Source organism: Solanum tuberosum, unplaced genomic scaffold, assembly GCF_000226075.1.
Source record: "Solanum tuberosum cultivar DM 1-3 516 R44 unplaced genomic scaffold, SolTub_3.0 scf00073, whole genome shotgun sequence".
In the NCBI taxonomy this organism is placed as follows: Eukaryota; Viridiplantae; Streptophyta; class Magnoliopsida; order Solanales; family Solanaceae; genus Solanum; species Solanum tuberosum.
Genome location: NW_006239002.1, coordinates 1,834,713 through 1,857,549, shown reverse-complemented (window position 1 = coordinate 1,857,549; position 22,837 = coordinate 1,834,713). Strand labels below are relative to the sequence as shown.

The following is a 22,837-nucleotide window of genomic DNA, read 5'->3' as shown; positions in this document are numbered from 1 at the left end:
TACTAAAATGGCGTGATTAGTTATCCCACAAAAGATGGAATAGCTAATTTTATGGGATATTTTTGTCTGTCCCATTCTAGTAACCAAACGATGGCTCAAGATTTTACTTGATAGGTCAAAATTCCCTTTTCTTGTTTCGTTCTATTTGTTGAACAAACTTGGTTTCAATTTTAAGCAGAAAAGGACAGTGAAATTAATTTTATGTTTAGGTAACAGTTGACTTTGATAGTAATTGGTATCCATTCTTTTCAGTGAAACAGACAAATCAATCTAATGAGTTGAAATGATGAATCATCAAACGTCCAAATAAAAAAACTATCCATCACTATTAATGTACAGGGAAAAAATACACACATATTCAATATAATATGCCCAACAAATAATACCTGGCAGCAGGGAATTAAAAGTTAGAAGGTTAAACACCTAGAGTATCTATCAAGTTGACGTTATAATGGACCATACTATGTGCCCAAAATTGAATAGGGGTGCAGTTGGGTTGAGCTTCCACAAATAATAATAATAATAATAAGAATGACTGAATTATATTTTGATGATCTTGATCAATTTAGTATGGGTGTCGAATCAATTTATTAATTATATTATTGATGTATGTCAGTATGTGATATTGATAGAAGAATCTTTAATTTAGGTGGATTTAGTGAACTTTAAAAAAAAACTAGTTGAGATAAAGAAGAATTTTAGTTATCCTTTTATATTCCAATTAGAAAGACTAGCTTTGTTATTTTCCGTTGCTACTGGCCTACTGTAACGATTGAAAGAACTTTCTCAACCATGAAGTATATTATCGAATAAATGATGAAATTTTAGATCATTGAATACAATTACTAATAATATATTTAAATTATGTTTTTGATAATAATTTTTTTGTTCTTGTCTTCTTATGTTAGTTTCAAATCTATATAATCGTTGATTCTATTTTAAAAGTTTTATAATTTAGTAATTAATTATTGGTTGATTTGGTTGTAATTCTTTTTTGATTAGAGAAATTTTTCTTGACATCTGAATATTATTCGTGAAATTTCTGAATACGACACTATATTATTGTATGTATATGATTGATATTTCTAACGTAAATAAACCAAAGCAACTTTTTCTCGTTGTCGTTACTTAATTCGTATTTTCTGCTCCTCCTTTTTTTGGCTTGTCATTTTGCTGTTGTGTTCAAATTTTGTCCCCACATACTGAAAATGAGACCACCAATAATACACCCAACAGAAATAATTAGGAACTATTTCATGCTCTTCCTAGAAAGAAAATCTCGAGGATTAATTTTTATTATGCCTTGTGTATTAATTAACGTGATATAATTGGAATTTCGAAAGTTATTTAAATATTTTTTTGATTGAGTTTCTTTATATGTTTATTAAAATGTTTTAGTTATTAATTATTGTGATTTATGTTATTTTTTACGTAATTTTTAATTATATATGAATTTTATTTTAAAAATTTTGTATCCAAATTCATGATTAAAATTTATTTGAATCTCAAAAATTTGATTTTGCAGCATAAATTAGAACATGTGTGATGTGCTGCTCTGTATAAATGTGAAATGTCCGAAGACTTAGCGTATCCCAGTTTATTAGGGGTGAATATGATAAAGACATTACTATGTGATAATATTATATTATATAAAATGTAAGAAATAAGAGGTAAAATCAATTTAATGACAATGACATAAGTTTGGCTTCCTAATCAGAGCTTCCTCCTTTGTAACTAGCGTTTTAGCTCTAATATGGGATATTTTGGTGCGAATTTAAATTTAGTCAAATTTTAATGTGGATATCAAACGCCAAATAAGAAACAAAAAAAAATATATGATTGAGACTTTCTGATACAAATCTAAATTTAGTCAGATTTCAATATGGGTATCGAACATCGAATAAGAAAGAAAAATATATGGTTGGCTTCATTAAATAGGAAAAACGGCAAGCTTCCTGAATACCAAAAGGAAGCATTGAAAGCTAACTATATTATAAAGTAATTAAGATGATGCATTCATAATGATTTTACTAATTTTCAGATGGAGCTGGACTGCCAAATTATTATTGATGTGTTGAAGAAATTTTAGACTAAAGAAGGTCATCACTGATATCATTTACGTTAGACGGCTTGGTCAAAAAATTACAATATATATATAAGAACTTAATAAGAAAGATATACATGAGAATCTCTAGCATAATGGTAAAGGCATATATAGTACTTATACGGCATCCAGGATATGCATGAAACTATAAAACTGCATTGAAACTTATACGACGCTCAAATATAATTATTATTTTATTTTGATACGAGTCAATTTCGTAGAATAAGAAGAAAATATGAAAAAAACTTTTAGTTAGTTTGAAGTATATATATGTCATGAATAGTTAGTTGTAGATGGGAGATGTGTAGGATCCCTCTTTTTGCATATGGTAAGTTACCATCATTCTTGTACCTTTGAGGTTAGGTCATTCTCCTATATTTTGTATGAACAAATAGGCAAGACAAAGGTCATTTTACCAAACCTAACATCAAGGCATTATACGTTCATAATGACAATTTTTATTTTTAAAAAAATATACCCCAAAACCTCTTCCCATGCCTAAATAAGAGCCATCATCGACCCACCTCGCAAAAATTATAATTTATTTGAGTTAATTTCGTCTAATACTCAATATCCATATTTTAAGAATTTCGTATATTCTATGTTGATGCTAACACGACATTGTTGTCATCTCCAAATCGATACTGGGAGATCTCTATTAATAAGGTTGATCTCCTTGTAATAATTAGAGTAAAGTGGCCAAATTATAACTTGTTATGTTGATGATAAATAGGTTAAAAATACTATTAAGAGAAAATAAACATAATATTAATTAGAATTATCCCAAAAATTAATCAAGCATGTCCACATTAAGACCAGAGTGGGGACCCCACGCGCAAGTGACAGCTGTATTCATTTATTTTTCTCTCACTTCATTACCCACAACTCAACAGAACAGACTTCTCCCTTTTATGGAAAGCCTAACAACTCCCATATTTACCTTTTGCACCCTAATATATCCACTATTTTGCATGTTCTAACCCACTTTTTAAATAACTTTTCTAATCCTTTTTTTTAGTGATAGGACGACATTTCACCACAATTAAATTCATTTTTAATTATATAAAAGATAACTAGAAAAAAACGTGTCAAATAAATTGGTACTAAAGAAATGGTATTTAAATGAACGTTTTTCTTTTTTACTTGTCCGTTATTGAATAGACACTTTCCTTAAGAAATTATTTATTATAGATCTGCTTTAGAAAATTATTCTTATTACTAATATTATGAAAATCTAAGTTTAACTATTGATGATTTATGCTGTTACTCAATAATAAAAATAATATACTTGTTGTCCTATTACTTTCCTTAATAACTTATTTACTAGGGACCTATTTTACTAAATTATTTTTATTAATCCTATTTATTTAAAAATCTAAGGTTAATTATTAATACTTGATATACATACTCAATAATGAATATAATATTTTAATTAAAATTATATTGCATAATTTTTTTTAGGACAAAAGATGTGACGAAAAATAAAATGGAGGTGATAACAAATTTGTAAAAGTAAAATAAATTAAGAGGACGGGGTAAAGTGGAAAAAAGTAGTATATATAGGTATCGAAAATGCAAAATCATATATATAGTAGTATATATGTTCTCCCCACTCCTACGCACTTGACTTTTTTATCCACTCTATAAAGAAAGCAAACAAAAATTCCAAATTCCCAACCTTTTTCCTCCCTTTCTTCCCACAGTCTCCGCCGTTCAATCTGCACACCTTTTTCATTGTCACACTCTGCGATTCTTCTTTATCCCCAACTTGAAGAAAACCCTAACAACCCTTTTCTTCAAGGAAAAAAGTTCAGTTTTTGAGTCATTCTGCAGAATTTTCTTGAACAAAATGAAGTTGAAGAAACCTCATCTGGGTTTTGTGTGTTTCTTGATATTATTGTCGTTTGTTGTCTCTGTATACTCTCAGGGTAGTGCAGCAACAGATGCTGCAGTGATGCAAGAGTTGAAGAAGGGAATCAGCCCACCGAGTTCACTCAACTGGGACGATCCAGACCCCTGTAAATGGGGTAAAGTTACGTGTACTAAAGATGGTCGTGTAACTAGGATTCAAGTAGGGAATCAAGGGCTAAAAGGTTCTCTACCACCAAACATGAATAACCTGACGGAACTGCAGGTGTTTGAAGTTCAACACAATGCACTTACTGGGGCGATTCCGACTTTTGCTGGGATGAACTCGTTGCAGAGCATTCTTCTTAACAACAATGGGTTCACTTCAATTCCTAGCGACTTTTTTGAGGGTATGACTAATTTACAAAATGTTAACTTGGATTCCAATTCCTTTTCGCCATGGTCTGTACCAGAGAGTTTGAAAGATGCCACTTCTCTTCAAAGTTTCTCTGCTAATTCTGCTAATATTACTGGTAAAATCCCTGATTTCTTTGGTGGAGATACCTTTGTTAGTTTAACAGATTTGCATCTGGCCTTTAATAATTTTGAGGGTCCCCTGCCCTCGAATTTTTCGGGTTCTTCTATCCAAACGTTGTGGTTAAATGGTCTCCATAGTAAGTTGAATGGTTCAATAGATGTGGTACAGAACATGACCTCATTAACCCAACTCTGGTTTTCAGGCAATAAGTTTACAGGCCCTTTGCCTGATTTTTCGGGCTTGACTCAGTTGAGAGAGTGCAATTTGAGAGACAATAGCTTCACTGGTCCAGTGCCAGACTCATTGGTTAATCTTCCTTCATTAAAGATGGTTAATTTGACAAACAACTTTTTTCAAGGGCCTACGCCAAACTTTCCATCTTCAGTGCTAGTGGATATGTTGGATAATACCAATAGTTTTTGTTTGTCACAGCCGGGTCCTTGTGACTCACAAGTTAATACGCTGTTGGGTGTGGCTAAGGCTGTGGGGTATCCCACGGGGTTTGCTGAGAATTGGAAGGGGAATGATCCTTGTTCGTCTTGGATTGGTATTACCTGTGATGGTGGGAACATTACAGTGCTGAATTTTCAGAAAATGGGACTTACTGGGACAATCTCTCCCAACTACTCGTCCATTACATCATTACAGAAGTTGATCCTAGCAAACAATTTTCTTACAGGAACTATTCCAAATGAGCTCGCATTGCTGCCAAACCTAAAGGAATTCGATGTTTCTAACAATCAACTTTACGGAAAAATCCCACCATTTAAGAGCAATGTATTGGTTAAATATGATGGCAATGTCAATATTGGGAAAGATAGTCCACCTCCAGTTGCACCTTCCGGGAGTACTCCTAGTTCACCCGATGGGGGTGGAGGTGGACAAACTCATGGGAATGGTAATAAAAAATCTTCAACTGGAGTTGTTGTGGGCTCAGTGATAGGTGGTGTTTGTGGTGCGGTTGCAGTTGCTGGATTATTTGTGTTTTGTCTTTACAGGACTAAGCGCATGCAGTCCGGTAGAGTTCAGAGTCCACACGCAGTGGTTATTCATCCTCATCATTCAGGATCTGACCAAGATGCTGTTAAGATCACAGTTGCTGGTTCAAGTGTCAATGGAGGGACAACGGAAACGTACAGTTGTGGAAGCAGTGCACCTGGGGACTTGCACATTGTTGAGGCTGGTAACATGGTGATTTCCATCCAAGTTTTGAGGAATGTCACGAACAACTTCAGCGAGGAGAATATATTGGGGAGAGGTGGATTTGGAACTGTTTACAAGGGGGAGTTACATGATGGAACTAAAATTGCTGTTAAGAGGATGGAATCTGGAGTTATGAGCGAGAAGGGATTGGATGAGTTCACGTCTGAGATTGCGGTGCTTACTAAGGTCCGCCACAGGCATTTGGTGGCACTGCTAGGATATTGCTTGGATGGAAATGAGAGGTTACTTGTATATGAATATATGCCACAAGGGACAGTCAGCAGGTATCTTTTCAACTGGAAGGAAGAAGGGATAAATCCCCTCGAATGGACAAGGAGGCTAATCATTGCACTGGATGTTGCAAGGGGTGTTGAATATCTTCATGGTTTAGCTCAACAGAGCTTCATTCATAGAGATCTGAAGCCATCTAACATTCTTTTGGGAGATGATATGAGGGCTAAAGTTGCAGATTTTGGACTTGTTCGCCTTGCTCCTGAGGGAAAAACTTCATTGGTTACTAGGTTGGCTGGAACTTTTGGCTATCTTGCACCAGAGTATGCAGGTAAACTTCATCATGTGACCTGTTTAATTTCCTTATATTTTTGCATATATTTGCTTACATAAATGGACGTATGTTAGTGTATATAAGGCCAATAATATTAGATTAATAGGCTTAACAGGTGACAGTGGAAGTAGGAACTGCTTCCTCTCTTGTTTAGTTGTTTGGGTCTGCATCTACAGACCATCAGGGAAGCCTATTCTAGCTGGATCTTTTGGAACGTTGAAATCACGGATGTTTTGAATGGGTCTCAACTTTGAATCACTCCCTAAAATTCAGTACCTAGTTATTTGTTTAGCTGGATTTTGTCCTTTAAATAGTGTTGACACTTTTTTTGGATTTTGTAAGCTCTTTGATTTTAGCTAGGTTCTTGTACTGGAGCTAACTCTCTTGTACACTTTTGCTAATATCATCACCCTGATACAGTGGAAGTAAAACCAATAGAGAGTTGGGAACACTACCTTTATCAAAAAAATGAATAAATTCCTATAGAGAGTTAGAGAAGTTTCTATGGTAGGATTGCAGTAGATGAACTTTTGCTGTACCTTATATCTTCGAATGGTGGAGTGCAAGTCTGAGAACATAAAAATAAGCAATATGCCTCTAATCAAGGCAAATTTAAATACTTCTGAGAAATGCTTGACTTTTTGCTTGACAGTCAAAACTTAAATCTACTTCTTCAGTAAGATGTGGGAATTCCTGGTAACCTTTCTCTTATTTCCACATGTTAGTTATGTTACCGCCATTTAGGTGTTGTGCTCGTGTTGAATGATGACTTTTTCGTATTACGGGAAAACACTTGCCTTTCTGATTTTGTATTTTCTTCCTCGATGATAAAGCTGTGTTGCTATTGTTCATTTCCTTTAGGCTCAGATCAAGTGTAGTTTATCTCCTTTAGGCATTGATCGGGTTCTTTCATTTGGTTTCTTGTTTACATTTTATTCTCCCTATCCAACTTGAATTCAATTTAATAGCTCTCATCTTGAATTGCATCATTAGTATGAAAGAAACTGTTAACACTTGACTATTTTATTTAATTGGACAGTTACGGGCCGAGTAACCACAAAGATTGATGTGTTTAGCTTTGGTGTAATTTTGATGGAGCTAATTACTGGAAGAAGAGCTCTGGATGAATCTCAGCCCGAGGAAAGCATGCATCTGGTCCCATGGTTCCGCAGAATGCATATAAATAAGGAGACATTCCGTAAGGCCATTGACCACACAATCGATCTTGATGAAGAAACTCTGGCCAGTGTCAGCACAGTTGCTGAGTTGGCTGGTCACTGCTGTGCTAGGGAACCCCATCAGAGACCAGACATGGGTCATGCTGTCAACGTGCTTTCCTCCCTGGCTGAGCTCTGGAAACCAGCAGAAGTAGACGAGGATGAAATATATGGAATCGATTATGACATGACGCTACCTCAAGCAGTTAAGAAGTGGCAGGCTCTCGAGGGAATGAGTGGCATTGACGGCTCTTCTTCATACATTGGCAGCAGTGAAAATACACAAACAAGTATACCCACTCGGCCATCTGGATTTGCCGATTCATTTACGTCAGTGGATGGACGATAATTTGATTGTCCAACTATACTGGTGGGGCTTTGGCCTATTGTATTGCCCTTTAGAGGGTTGGTTTGTTCATTCCTTGTGCTCATCCCTTATATCTATCTTTGCCTTCTTTTTCTCCCTGTCTTGGTTCTTCCAGGTTTGTTAAGATCCTAGTGTGACAATATGGAGTTGCTTTCATCTGATTCTTCTTGAACTTTTACTACCCTGCCTGTGCCTTCTTTCTAGGAGTTGTCCAATATGCAAATATTATGAGGCAATGTCTGATTTCATATTAATTAGTTTGGATTCATTCATATTTTCTGATCTGATTTGAAAGTCTTTTCTAGGGTGTCTAGATTATAAGTCATCAAGATTCTAATATGGGAATATCAACACTTTGCCTTGCAGATATAGATTCTCTTGTAACCTTTTTGTAATGAAATATGTTATCTTAATGGCTGAGAGAAATGATGATATGGATCAATGCTTTGTGGCCACGTTGGGCTACAAAACAAAAATAGAGTGGGGCTGCAGATTTTGTTGTCATGATTTAAGTCAACCACATCCATTAAAAATGCTGTGGAAAGAGACGTGGAAGAATTATTACTTGTTAATTAGTGTCATGTGATATAAATAATAAACTAATGTAAAGTTCCATTTTGCCTATTTCTTTAAGATTGGGGTAACTAATGGATATTATTACCCTTTTTCCATTTGTCTATTTGTAATGAAACACTGAATCTCCTGTCAGATCAGCCTTGTCGAGGTAAAAATTCCATGTGCTGTACCAAAATTGCCAAGTGCAAGACCATAGATCTAGTTGAGCAGAATAGAGAATTAAACATTCAAGCCTTTTTTTAATAATTCAGGTTCATACTGTAAAGATGGATTACTGATAGATATTAGCCAGATCAAGTGGATGGTTAAACAGGCTTTCTTGTGTATCAATATTTAGTCCAAGTCTGCCTAACTTTTAGATGGGTTGACTAAATGAGTAGAAGTAATAGTCAGTGTGGGGATGCAGAAATCGAACTCCTCTAAAAAAAAAAATACCTACGTGGGGTTGCTTCTGCATACAAGTAAGTTAACAGAAACCAAACTCCTAGAATTTTAAAGTAGTCTTGTTATGTTCATTCTTCAAAAGAGATATGGAGAAAAGCAAGTTTCCAACAAGTCTAGTAATTCTAATACTTGTGTTTCCATATGCAAATGCAACCTTGTCAGTCCCTAAAGCTAAGAAGCACTTTGTGCTAGTTCATACCGCATTCCACGGAGCCTGGACCTGGTACAAGATTGTGGCATTGATGACATCTTCAGGGCATAATGTTACAACTCTGGACTTCAGGGATCAACCCGAAACATGTTAAATTAGGTCTTAGGCCTAACTCACACCCCAAAAGCTAGCTCAAAGGGAGGAGGATTGCCCAAGCCTTATAAGGAGTCCACCCATCTCATTAACCCCCGATGTGGGACTTTTTGTCATTCTTTAACACCCCACCTCACGCCCAGTGCTTAGCATCTGGTGCGTGGGCAATTTTGATTTTGGGGGTCCCAACATCGGGTGAGACGGGCCTTGCTTTGATACCATGTTAAATTAGGTCTTATTTTTTTTTTTAAACCTTTTTTTTCATAACAGTACACAATTTGTCCCTCTTCTAATTTGTAATATTAGTTCTTTTCTTTCAGTAAGTTGTACTGTGCTTAAATTAGGTCTTAGGCCTAACTCACACCCCAAAAGCTAGCTCAAAGGGAGGAGGATTGCCCAAGCCTTATAAGGAGTCCACCCATCTCATTAACCACCGATGTGGGCCTTTTGTCATTCTTTAACAGAGTCTGAAAAAGGGGTGCACATTACACTTTAGGCGAACTTGCAGATATTGGAATGAGAGAGAAGAATTAATGAGTTTAGAATTAACTGTTGAGGCACCTTTCGAGTTAAAACCAAAGAGGCAATTTTTATACGGGTCTAAACGTAAGCGGACAATACCTTAACAGTTGGATCAGGATCGTCGTTTCAACACTTTTAATCCCACATTTTTCTGATTACTTGAGTCCGCTAATGAAGTTCATGGCTTCACTTCCTGCACATAAAAAAAATAATTCTTGTAGGTCATGCCTTTGGTGGACTCGCCATTTCTAAAGCCATGGAGACCTTTCCAGAAAAGATTTCAGCTGCTGTTTTTCTCAGTGGTCTGATGCCTGGTCCAGCTCTCAATGCAACCACCCTCTATACTAAGGTACCAATTTTCCGTATTCCCAACTATAGCCATGAGATGATCTGTTATGTTTGTTTAAACTTTTACATGTTTGAAACTAAATACACTTCATTATAGGCAATCAATGCATTAATTACTCAACTTGATACTCGTATTACATACGATAATGGACCTACAAATCCTCCAACCACCGTCATCGCAGGTCCAAAGTACTTGACAACTACCATTTATCAGTTGAGCCCAATTGAGGTAAGAAAATCATAATACAGATATATACTCTAATCTAAATAGCTAATAAGTTCTGTTATTCTGGTAATGAGAATGGCCCTAAAAGTGACTTCTTTCGCTAAAAATTATTAGTCAGCAGCGCCTACTGGAAGATTTTAATAGTCTATCCAAATTACAGATCTATTGAAGTACTTAATCGCAACATCAACTTGGAACTGATTTAAATTGTTTTTTTTCCTTCTTGGTGTTAGGATTTGGCGTTGGCCACTACACTAGTAAGGCCATTTTATTTATACCGCGCGGAAGATGTTTCTAAGGAGATAGTTCTTTCAAGCAAAAGGTATGGATCTGTTAGGCGAGTGTTCATTGTTGCTGCTGAAAATAAAGCTCTGACGAAGGAATTTTCAGAGTTGATGATTGAAAAGAATCCACCTGATGAAGTGAAAGAGATTGAGGGCTCTGACCACGTGACCATGATGTCTAAGCCCCAACAACTTTTTACTACTCTTCTGAGCATTGCTAACAAGTATAGATAAGAGCTGTTAATTAAAATGAATAAGGGGGACGTGTCTAAGGCTGAGAAATAAACTTCAGTGAATGCACATATCTGATGCATTTATATGATGATCTCAGTTCTCCCATATAAGTTTCAGTTGTCATTTCCTTCATTGTTCATTGTTTGGAATTGACATCAATAAACAACCTCTAATTACTGAATTTTAGTTCAATTTGGTTGAATCTCATCAACGCAGAGAGGAGATACAAGTCGAAACTGAAGAATTAAGAACATATGAATGTGGAATATGCTGTAGAAGAGCTCATAGATCCCACTGTGGTCATTTGCCTTATAATTAGAATTCATTTAGAGTCAAGTGAGTGGCTAAGAAAAAGAAGTTTGTAGTGCTGGTGGATTCTCGAGCAAGACACAGTTTAATAAATCAACAAACAGAGCAGGAATTAAATGGATGTTATTTCCCCTTTTTGTGCACAAAATTAATGTCATAGTAGCAGAGTGTAAGGACTTCATGTGATCCAAAACATTAAAAGATGTCTTCTGTTCTTGTGATAGATGGATTAAAGTGCCACTAAAATTTTGATTTCAGATCATTTACTATTTCTCTAATAACTTACACTTTTAGATAGGATGATCACAGAGTTAAACACTACTTACCAAAGACAATAAAAGCATCTAGCCATCCCAATGATACAAAGGTACCTTGCTTGGCCAAGATGGCTACTAATAGACAGGCCACAGTCCCCAGGCTTGCATTAGCCCCTACTACGATTGCTTGTGCGTGGAAGTAAGTTAGTTAAAGTCAAACTCCCCTAGAACTCAAATCTAGGGGTGGGCGTTCATATTCGGATTGGGATTTCCAAATTTCGAGTTCGGTAATTCGGTAATTGGTAGTTAAATAGATTTCCAAATACCAAATTTTTAAATTTTGATTCGTATGGAGGGACTATATAACAGAAAATCAACAAGTAAGAAGCCAAGAAAAGTAAATTGATACAATTATAAGATATATGTCTTTTAACTTTCTCTTTAGGCTTGTACTAATGATTATGAACCTGTTGTATATGGTCTTCGTTAAGTAAATAATTTGGTATTCGTGAAATATCGTGGTTCTAACGTCTCGTACCAAATCCAAACCCGAATATCGTATTTTTAAAATTTTACTCTCAAATATCACATCCAATACCGAATTACAAAATTACCAAAAATTTTGGTTCGATTTTTGATATTTTATGCCCAGCCCTACTCAAAATCTCTCAAATAATAGCTACTGTGGGCTGCTTGTGCATGAAAGTAAGTTGGAAGAAACCAAACTCTTCTTATTATAAAGCTGCCTCACTTATTCTGGTCATGAGAATGGTAGGCATTTGAAAATATATTTTTCTTTCGCAGAAATTTCTTAGTAGGCATCACCACCTTCTGGAAGATTATAATAGTTCATCCAAATTACAGGTTACTTAATCACAACATTAACTTGGAACTAATCAAATATGTTTTTACAATTCTTGGTGTTAGGATTTGGCGCTGGCGCAAAAAATGTTTGTAAGGAGATAATTCTTTCAAGCAAAAGGTATAAATCAGTTAGGTGAGTGCTCATTGTTGGGGCTCAAAAATAAAGTCTAAAGAAGGAATTTCTACCGTTAATGATTGAAAAGAATCCACCAGATGAAGTGGAAGAGATCGAGGACTCTGACCATGTGACCATGATGTCTATGCTCCAACAACTTTATACTACTTTTGTGAGCATTGCAAACAAGTATAGATAAGAGCTGTTAATTAAAGAGAATAAGGAGACATTTGTAAGGCTGATAATAAAACTTCAGTCAATTCACATACCTGATCTCATTTCTTCTATGGAATTCCTATTACTGAGCTAGTTAAATTTGACATTTTAATAATTTTCTTATGAATCAATAGGGGTGGCAATTTCAGCTAGTACTACACTTAATTTTTTTTCAAACTGACGATATTTCCTATAAACACAGATTAAAGTAGAAGAAAAATCACAAAGCAGACAAAATTCAAAGAGTCTTAAAATAATAAATCCTGACCATATCTATTAAGAAAGGTCTAACTCCCACATTGATAAAGAGCCTCTAACCCCACTTGCCGTTCTTCGATTCAACAACAAATAGTTAAAGATAAAAATAAACCCTAGAGAAAACAAAAATATACATTTGGGGCGAGTCGGGTTAAATGGGGCGGGTCATTAAATGGTTTAAATGGATATGTATTTGGTTCTTAAAATTTTGGTTAAAAATAAAAAATTCATATCAGCAAATTTTAGTGAAAAAAATAATTAAATAGGCTGAATGACTTTCCATGCAAAGAAGTCGTAGTTGAGTGAGTTTTGAGTTAAAAATGAAAGTTGAGTGGAAAAAATTGATAGTTGAGTGACTATCAAAATTATTAACTCCTTAAATAATTTCCAACTTTAGGTTGCTTCTGTGGGTAAGTAAGTTAGCAGAAACCAACTCCTCCAACTATAAAGTTGCCATGTAATGTTTCATTTTTCAAAAGAAGGGAAAAAAGATATGGAGAAAAGCAAGTTTCTGACAAGTCTAGTAGTTGTAATACTTGTGTTGCCGTATGCAAGTCATGCTACCTTGCAAGGACCTAAAGCTAAGAAGCACTTTGTGCTAGTGCATACGGCAGGCCACGGAGCCTGGACCTCGTACAAGATTATGGCATTGATGAGATCGTCAGGGCATAATGTCACAGCTCTGGACTTGGGTGCTTCAGGGATCAACCCGAAACAGGCCCTCGAAATCCCACATTTTTCTGATTACTTGAGTCCGCTAATGGAATTCATGGCTTCACTCCCTGCTGATAAAAAAGTAGTTCTTGTAGGCCATAGCTTTGGTGGACTCGGCATTTCTAAAGCCATGGAAACCTTCCCAGATAAGATTTCAGCTGCTGTATTTCTCAGTGGTCTAATGCCTGGTCCAAATATCAATGCAACCACAGTCTACACTAAGGTACCAATTAATTTCCATTTTCCCAACTTTAGCCATGAGATGATCTATTATGTTTCCTTAAACTTTGAAACTAACACTTCGTTATAGGCAATCAATGCAGTAATAACTCAACTTGGTACTCGTGTTACATACGATAATGGACCAACAAATCCTCCAACTACTGTCATCCTAGGTCCAAAGTACTTGGGAACTTATATTTATCAACTGAGCCCAATTGAGGTAAGAAAATCCTAATACAAATATATACTGTAATTGAAATATATAGCTTATTAAATTCTGTTATTCTGGTCATGAGAATGGCCCTAAAGTGACTACTTTCGCCAAAAACTATTAGTCGGCATTACCTACGGGAAAATTTTAATAGTTAATCAAAATTACAGATCTATTTGCAACATCAACTTGGAACTGATTTAAATCGTTTTTTTTCCTTAGGATTTGGCGTTGGCCACTACACTAGTGAGGCCATTTTATTTATACAGCGCGGAAGATGTTTCTAAGGAGATAGTTCTTTCAAACAAAAGATATGGATCCGTTAGGCGAGTGTTCATTGTTGCTCCTGAAAATAAAGCTTTTAAGATGGAATTTTTAAGGTTGATGATTGAAAAGAATCCACCCGATGAAGTGAAAGAGATCCAGGGTTCTGACCACGTGACAATGATGTCTAAGCCCCAACAACTTTACACTACTCTTCTGAGCATTGCCAACAAGTATTAAGAAGAATAAGTGGGACAAGTGTAAGGCTGATAATAAAACTTCAGATAATTCACATATCTGATGGCTGATGCATTTAATTTGACATTTTCTTTCGGTTGTTATTTCCTTCAATAAACGACCTCTATTTCCTATAATTACTGTATTTTAGTTCAATTTGGTTAAACCTCATCAATGGGGTCAAGATAGTGGCTACGAAAAAGAAGTTTGTGGTCCTGGTGGATTCTCGAGCAACACACAGTTTAATAAATCAACAAATAGAGCAGGAGAGATCATAAAGTATGAAACCAATTAGCGAACTAGTCTGGTGGTTCGTTCTTTTTTCTTATAGCTAGCAATTGTTCTAGCTTTGCAAACAATTTGACGAATTTAAATACTAGTAATATATTTAGGTGATGCAAGATGGTAGTAAAATGAAGGCAATGATTGAGAAATTTGTTCAAAATGTCTTCTGTTCTTGTGATAGACAGATTAATGTGCAACAAAAAATGTTGTTTAAAATTTTGATTTCAGTTCATTATTTCTCTAATAACTTAAACTTTTACATCAGATGATCACAGAGTTAAACACTAGTTACCGAAGACGATAATTGCATTTAGTGGAGTGCCTTTAGTAGGATGTGCTTTGGAAATCCAAGAAGTCACAAGCCTAGAGATACCTTGCTTGTCCACTTAACCAAATAATAGCCAAACTCCTCTAAAAATCAAATGCCTCAAATAATAGTAGCTGTTAATTAAGAAGAATAAGGCGGACATGCATATGTAAGGCTGAGAATAAAACTTGAGTCAATTCGCATACCTAATGCATTTATATGGCGATCTCAGTACTTTCATCAAAGTCCTTATTATCATGCTAATCAATTTGACATTTCATGAATTGACATCAATAAACAACCTCTATTTCATGTAATTACTTAATTTAGGTTAAAGACCAAACAGTTAAATCTCATCAGTGTGATATGAATAACAAACCAATGCAAATTAGAGATCCATTTTCATTTTCTATGATAACTGTATTTGTACATGAATAAGACATTTCAAAGAAACTAACTTTGTCATAACAGAATTATGGATGTGTTACTTGAGTGTTTATTGTATATGATGAAGACCAAAGCAGTTTTATGTTCTGTTAGGGTGCACTCTTTAGTATATTTCCTATTTCTATCAGTTTCTTGAGATAGATATGTATATATACATAATTTTCCCCGAAGTTAACGAGTGCACGTGCACCCCCACCTATACATGTGGGTCCGCCCCTGATTATAAGCGCTATTGTTTGGTTGTACGAGTTTAATTACTTAATTAAATTAAATTTAAAATAAAAGATAATTATAAAAATTAGAAGTTAATATTTAACAAATATATGCCTTTGCAAAGAATGGAGTATTAAATTAGGTATTTAAGATAATATTATATCTTGAAAACTATATTAATAAAGGGAAACTTATGGCATTCGGATCCGTCTCGATATATGTATCTTGAAATACATGGAATTAAAATTAGGTTTAATGTCTTCTAGATACACTGTATCCAAATGAATAATAAGCTTAGGAAAAAATAATATTGCAGCTTCTTTTGTGAATCCTGGGGTTCCAAAAAAAAAAAAAAAACTTGAAATCTATAAACCCCCAATACGTTACATATGAATTGTCAAAAAAAAATTGGCATTACCCATTGTTTTTATCACGTGAACTCCTACTGAAAGAGCTAAGTTTATATCTTTCAGTATATGGCTCCAATACATCAAAAAAAAAAAATGCACCAAAAAAAGAAGAAGTGAATATGGACTTCTTTCCGACACCCATCTAGACCAAAAAACAAATAAAATGCAGATCTGATACCAATGAAAAATTTAATCAAGCACACAGTTTACAAAATTATTGAATTCATTTCACTAATCTAATAGTGTAATAATCGTTGGGTATTTGCCCTGAGTTTCTTACCATAATTGAGTTCTCCTTTTAGAAAAAAAAAACATGTAATCTCCATATTTGACTAGTTCTTTTCTTGTAGGAAATTTTTTATGATTCTATAAATAGAGGGTTCATTCCTTCTAATACAGTAGCATTCACAATGTACTCCTAGGGTTTTGAGAGTTTTGTGTAGGGAAAAATGTGTGAGCAACAAGTGTTACGTTACCTCTTTGTATTTCGAGTGAATTGGGTGAGGTTATTCCTATCTATATTTTATACTCTCTTCTTTTATATAGTGGATTGCTCGTCTCCTCTTGTAAATGTAGGTTGATTGACCGAACAAAGTTAAATCTTTGTGTCTTTTGGTATAATAGTTTATTTGACACGTGCGTTGCACGTGATTATGAATTCCAAAAATATATGTTATAGTGAATATAGTATTACTTATTTAAGCGAAGATTTGAATAATAAGCTTAGGAAAAAATAATATTGCAGTTTCTTTTGTGAATGTTCAATGTGGATTGTCATATATATGTCTTTTTCACGTAAACCTATGAAGATGGTCAATGAAAAATTTTATTAGTTAAATGCAATAATGTATATATTTATTTCAATTTGATGATGTTCAATCATGTAATTAGTTTTATCTCACTAATATTATCTTATAGACATTATTTGTTTTGTGTTATTCTTGTCATCTAACAGATGTGCTTTGCATGTGTATTCCACGTTAAATTGTTGAGATGTTAAATGAACATGTGAAGAGAACAACTATATTTTATATATTCACATATTTTCACATTTGTTGTGAATTTTTTTTCAAAAAAAAAAGAACTCGGAACATTTTAAAATAATATACTTTGAAGTTAGAAGATCTTGTTAACTTGATAATACATTTGTGACGTATATAATACTTTAATTTAAATACAAATACCTACCCAAATATAAATATATATTTGCATTAATGAAAATATGTATCTCATAAAATTAGCTATTAAATAAATAATAAAAATCAAAACTAATGCAAACTTCAACTGACATTATTACAAGTCATATGAACTTTTCTTCGTACCAAAATACTGAAATATTAAGAAATAGTAAATAAGTAAAACAAAATGACAATGTTTATATAGTAATAGCTATTTTGAAGCAAACTTCCTGAGAGTCTAAAATCACATAAGTAACATTGATAAATAAAGTCATTCTTTTGTCTTGAGCATGAAAAACAAATCGTGACAATTCTCTAAATTTTGGAAAAAGATATTCAAAAGTATATATCTACATCACAAGAAAAGTTGTTAACAAAAACAAATGAATTTAGACTACATCATGTTAACTTCGTATATTGGAACATTACATACTAATGTATATATCAAGCAAAAACATAATTATTATATCATCAAAATTATTTTCCTCAAGTACTCGAGGTTATGGAATATACCCTTTGAGGATAAAATGATTTACTTCATTAGAATAGTGGTACCTCATATTCCGCTACACTTCGAACTCACTCAACGATAATAAATCACACCAAAAATATTAAAATGCAAGAAGAAGAAGAGTAGAAGATTAAAAAAAATTATGGTTGAAAAATGAGAGGAAACCACTCTATTTATATTCAACAAAGGGTAGTATGAACAAATGTTTTTTGTGTCTTATCTGAAAAAATATGATCTTTTCGAGAAGTCACAACCCTTTGAAAAAGTCACAACTTATTGAAAAAGTCACAACTCTTTGGAAAAGTCACAGCTTATTGAAAAAGTCACACCTCTTTGGAAAAGTCATCGAAAAATCATAACCCTTTGTAAAAGTTACAACTCATCGAAAAAGTCACAACCCTTTGAAAAAAGTCACAACTCATCGAAAAAGTCACAACCTAAGTTAGGGATATTATAGTAATTTAACATTCAAGTTAGGAGTTCATACTTTTAAGGTAATATAGATATAGATATAGATAGATAGATAAATTTCTTGTTTGTCTTCTTACTCATGATCTTTCGAGAATTGCTTCGCTAGCTCATGCATGACATCTAATTATTTCGTCCTAACAATAACTTGTTTATGAAACACGAACTACACCGAAACAGTCATAGGCTATAATTGCATACATGTTACAGAAGTTTGTTCTTGATTTCGGGGAAGAATCTTCAATAAAATCCTTTCACAAGAACTTGAGAGATTAAGATAAGAAGAGAAGATTATCTGCAAAATATTTTTCGCAAAGAAAAAGTGTCGTCGATTTCTATTAAGACAATCCCTTCTAAAGGGATGCAATTTTTCAGAAAGAATAACAATAATTGTGTCTCTTCCCTTATAATATATATTATACTCGTTCTCTTTCAAGTGATTTAGTATAAGATTTTGCATAAACACATAAGATTGTTGAAACGTGTTACAACTACATAAGAAAAGTAAAAATTTATGTGCTCATCCTTCAAAAGATATGGAGAAAAAAGAGTACGTCTCCGTTGCCATATGATCAACTTGTCAGAACTTAAAGATAAGAAGCACTTTGTGCTAGTTCATACCGCATTCCATGGAACCTGGTGCTGGTACAAGATTGATGACATCTTCAGGACATAATGTAACAGCTCTGGACTTGGGTGCTTCAGGAATCAACCCGAAACAGGCCCTCGAAATCCCAATTTTTTCTGATTACTTAACGGAATTCATGGCTTCACTTCGTGTAGATAAAAAAAGTAGTGCTTGGCAACTAATGTTTATTAGCTGATCGATCCCAATTAAGGTAACACAAATATATACAGTAATTGAAATAGCCAATAAGTTCTGCTATTCTGGTCATGAGAATGGCCCTAAAGTGACTTCGTTTGCCAAAAGATTTTAATAGTTTATCCAAGTTACAGATCATCATCTATTCAAATATTTTTTTTCTTCTTCTTTTGGTGTTAGGATTTGGCACTGGCCACTATACTAGTAAGGCCATATCATTTATACCATGTCGAAGATGTTGCTAAGGAGATACTTCTTTCAAGCAAAAGGTATGGATCTGTTAGGCGAGTGTTCATTGTTGCTGCTGAAAATGAAGCTCTGAAGAAGGAATTTTCACAGTTGATGATTGAAAAAAATCCACCTGATGAAGTAGAAGAGATCCAGGGCTCTGACCACGTGATCATGATGTCTAAGCCCCAACGATTTTTTACTACTCTTCTGAGCATTGCCAACAAGTATATTTTTATCCTTTTGCCTTCATACGACGACTCTCAGTAACATTATGCTAATGAACAATAACCAAAAAAAAGAAAAAGAAACCGGAGACAAGAGAGAATGATTTTGTGAGATAAAAAATTGAGATATCCCTAACTAAAAGAAGGAAGAAGAGGCTGAAATTGAGAATTTTTTTTAAAAAAAAAAAGGCTAAGGAGAAGAATGGGAGACAGAGAAAATAATTTTGGAAAATAAAGGTAAATTAAGAGGATCAATATTATATTTTTAGCGGGTCCATCATTTATTTAAATGGATATATGTTTATTTCTTAAAATTTTAGTTAGAAATAAAAATTCAATGTCACCAAATTGTAATGAAAAGAACAATTAAATAGGTTGAGTGACTTTCTATGCAAAGATTCCATAGTTGAGTGACTTTTGAGTTGAAAATCAAAGTTAAGTGACTTTCTGTGAAAAGAGTTGATAGTTGAGTGACCATCAAAGATATTAACTCATTAATGTGCAACTAAAAGGTTGTTTAAAATTTTGATTTCAGTTCATTATTTCTCTAATAACTTAAACTTTTACATCAGATGATTACAGAGTTAAACACTAGTTACCGAAGACGATAATTGCATTTAAGTGGAGTGCCTTTAGTAGGATGTGCTTTGGAAATCCAAGAAGTCACAAGCCTAGAGATACCTTGCTTGCCCACTTAACCAAATAATAGCCAAACTCCTCTAAAAATCAAATGCCTCAGATAATAGTAGCTGTTAATTAAGAAGAATAAGGCGGACATGCATGTGTAAGGCTGAGAATAAAACTTGAGTCAATTCGCATACCTAATGCATTTATATGGCGATCTCACTACTTTCATCGAAGTCCTTATTATCATGCTAATCAATTTGACATTTCATGAATTGACATCAATAAACAACCTCTATTTCATGTAATTACTTAATTTAGGTTAAAGACCAAACAGTTAAATCTCATCAGTGTGATATGAATAACAAACCAATGCAAATTAGAGATCCATTTTCATTTTCTATGATAACTGTATTTGTACATGAATAAGACATTTCAAAGAAACTAGCTTTGTCCTAACAGAATTATGGATGTGTTAATTGAGTGTTTATTGTATATGATGAAGATAAGGTAGCCCAGTAGACTTAAAGAATTGATGATTGATCCAGTGGAAGAAGTTGAAGGATTAGATTACATGGTCATGATTTTAAGACAGCTGAACTTTTTAATTATTCAGCTCTTCCTTTAGTTGACTTGGTGAATGATTAAAATACCAAGAAAAACATTCAATATAAACATATGGGTTCATTCGAATCCAATAGTTTTGGCTCATATTCAGTATATTAATAGAGGTGTCAAATGGAAGTTTGAGCTAAATTTGGAGGGGTCAAAATGGACAGGATCAATAACATGACCCGCCCAAACTTTGATGGTTACTGGGTTGAGATGAACTAAGTAATAGGTCATAGCCCAATACCCTAATTCTAACAATTAGAAAGTTCAATTTATTTTTTTTGTTAATTACTAAATAAAACATTATTTTCATTGTTGGTTAAATCTAATTTATCACATAAATAATGGGAAAAAAACATATTGACTAGTAATCTTATGGATCAATATGGTCTATGGACTACATAGTCAAAATCAGCCCTACTTTTAGATGAATTAACGTGTGGAGTATGCTCAAATTGACCTGCCCTGAAAACATGCCAGTGCATGGCTCATAATTTTTCATATGCCAAGCATGACTATTAATAGAGAGACAACAATCCCTACGCTTGTACCAGCCCCTACATACTACATTGCTTGTGCATGGAAGTAAGTTGCAGAAACCAAGCTCCTCGATCGGATTATAAAGCTACCCTTGTAATTGTTCATATAATGTGCTCATTCTTCAAAAGAAGGGGAAAAGATATGGAGAAAACCAAGTTTCTAACAAGTCTAGTAGTTGTAATACTTTTGTTGTCATATGCAAATGCAACCTTGTCAGAGCCTAAAGTTAAGAAGCACTTTGTGCTAGTTCACACGGCAGGCCATGGAGCCTGGTGCTGGTACAAGATCGTGGCATTGCTCAGATCTTCAGGGCATAATGTCACTGCTCTGGACTTGGCTGCTTCAGGAATCAACCCGAAACAGACCTTCCAAGTCCCACTTTTTTCTGATTACTTGGTTCCGCTAATGGAGTTCATGGCTTCTCTTCCTGCACATGAAAAAGTGGTTCTTGTAGGCCATACCTATGGTGGACTCGCCATTGCTAAAGCCATGGAAACCTTTCCAGCAAAAATTTCAGTTGCCGTATTTGTCACTGCTCTGATGCCTGGTCCAAAAATCAATGTAACCACAGTCTACACTGAGGTACCAATGTTCCATATTCCCAACTTTAGCAATGAGATGATCTGTTATATGTTCATTTATGCTTGTACATGTTTGAAACTAAATATACTTTGTTACAGTTACTCAAGTCAGTATCTCAACCTGATAATCGTTTTATATACAATAATGGTCCTACGAATCCTCCAACAATCTTCATCCCAGGTCCTAAGTACATGGAAACTAATATGTACCAGCGGAGCCCATTTCAGGTAAGCAAAGCATAATTCAAATATATAGTATAATTGAAATAGCCAATAAGTTTTGTTGTTCTGGTCATGAGAATGTCCCTAAAGTGACTTCTTTCGCCAAAAATTATTAGTAGGCTTCACCTATTGGAATATTTCAAGAGTTTATCCAAATTATAGATCTATTCAAGTACTTAATGGCGACAACAATTTGGAACTGATTTAAATCGGGTTTTTTTTTCCTTGTTGGTGTTAGGATTTGACGTTGGCCTATACACTAGTAAGGCCAACACGCTTTTACAGTGTGGAGGATACTTCTAAGGAGGTAGTTATTACAAACAAAAGGTATGGATCAGTTAGGCGAGCGTTCATTGTTGCTGTTGAAGATAGACTTCTGCCGAAGGAATTTCAACGGTTGATGATTGAAAAGAATCCACCAGATGAAGTGGAAGAGATCCAGGGCTCTGACACAATGATGATGATGTCTAAGCCCCAACAACTTTTTACTAGTCTTATGAGAATTGCCAAAAAGTATAACTAATACTAGTTAATTAAGAAGAATAAGGGGGACATGTGTAAGGCTGAGATCAATAAAACTCCAGTCAATTCACATATCTGGTGATCTCAGTTCTTTCATACAAGTCCTAGTTAATTTGATATTTCAACTATATTCTCTTTCAGCTGTTGTTCCCTTTTGTTGGAATTTCAGTGTTTGGAAATGACATCAATAAA

At 34.3% G+C, this 22,837-nt stretch overlaps 5 protein-coding genes across 5 annotated transcripts; all 5 read left to right on the top strand.

Annotated features, from left to right (window-relative positions):
• The first annotated feature begins 3,722 nt into the window (after positions 1-3,722).
• LOC102589646 (receptor protein kinase TMK1-like) lies at positions 3,723-8,078 on the top strand. The gene is made up of 2 exons (XM_006346428.2): positions 3,723-6,255; positions 7,298-8,078. The coding sequence occupies exons 1-2, from the start codon at positions 3,954-3,956 to the stop codon at positions 7,822-7,824; spliced, it is 2,829 nt and encodes a 942-aa protein (XP_006346490.1). The 5' UTR covers positions 3,723-3,953; the 3' UTR covers positions 7,825-8,078.
• A 123-nt stretch (positions 8,079-8,201) lies between these two features.
• On the top strand, positions 8,202-10,938 carry LOC102581061 (salicylic acid-binding protein 2-like). Its single transcript, XM_015308304.1, is given in 6 exon segments — positions 8,202-9,139; positions 9,141-9,161; positions 9,817-9,889; positions 9,891-10,037; positions 10,134-10,265; positions 10,496-10,938. Coding segments are annotated over 6 exon segments (849 nt in total). The 5' UTR covers positions 8,202-8,948; the 3' UTR covers positions 10,781-10,938.
• Positions 10,939-13,251: 2,313 nt separating this feature from the next.
• Positions 13,252-14,532, top strand: LOC102589316 (polyneuridine-aldehyde esterase-like). Its single transcript, XM_006346427.2, has 3 exons — positions 13,252-13,736; positions 13,824-13,955; positions 14,169-14,532. The coding sequence occupies exons 1-3, from the start codon at positions 13,260-13,262 to the stop codon at positions 14,448-14,450; spliced, it is 891 nt and encodes a 296-aa protein (XP_006346489.2). The 5' UTR covers positions 13,252-13,259; the 3' UTR covers positions 14,451-14,532.
• Positions 14,533-18,895: 4,363 nt separating this feature from the next.
• On the top strand, positions 18,896-19,587 carry LOC107060373 (salicylic acid-binding protein 2-like). Its single transcript, XM_015308224.1, has 2 exons — positions 18,896-19,045; positions 19,270-19,587. Exons 1-2 carry the CDS (start codon positions 18,896-18,898, stop codon positions 19,585-19,587), a joined length of 468 nt encoding a protein of 155 aa, XP_015163710.1.
• A 1,754-nt stretch (positions 19,588-21,341) lies between these two features.
• On the top strand, positions 21,342-22,837 carry LOC102588997 (methylesterase 3-like). The gene is made up of 3 exons (XM_015308229.1): positions 21,342-21,902; positions 22,001-22,129; positions 22,362-22,837. The coding sequence occupies exons 1-3, from the start codon at positions 21,360-21,362 to the stop codon at positions 22,644-22,646; spliced, it is 957 nt and encodes a 318-aa protein (XP_015163715.1). The 5' UTR covers positions 21,342-21,359; the 3' UTR covers positions 22,647-22,837.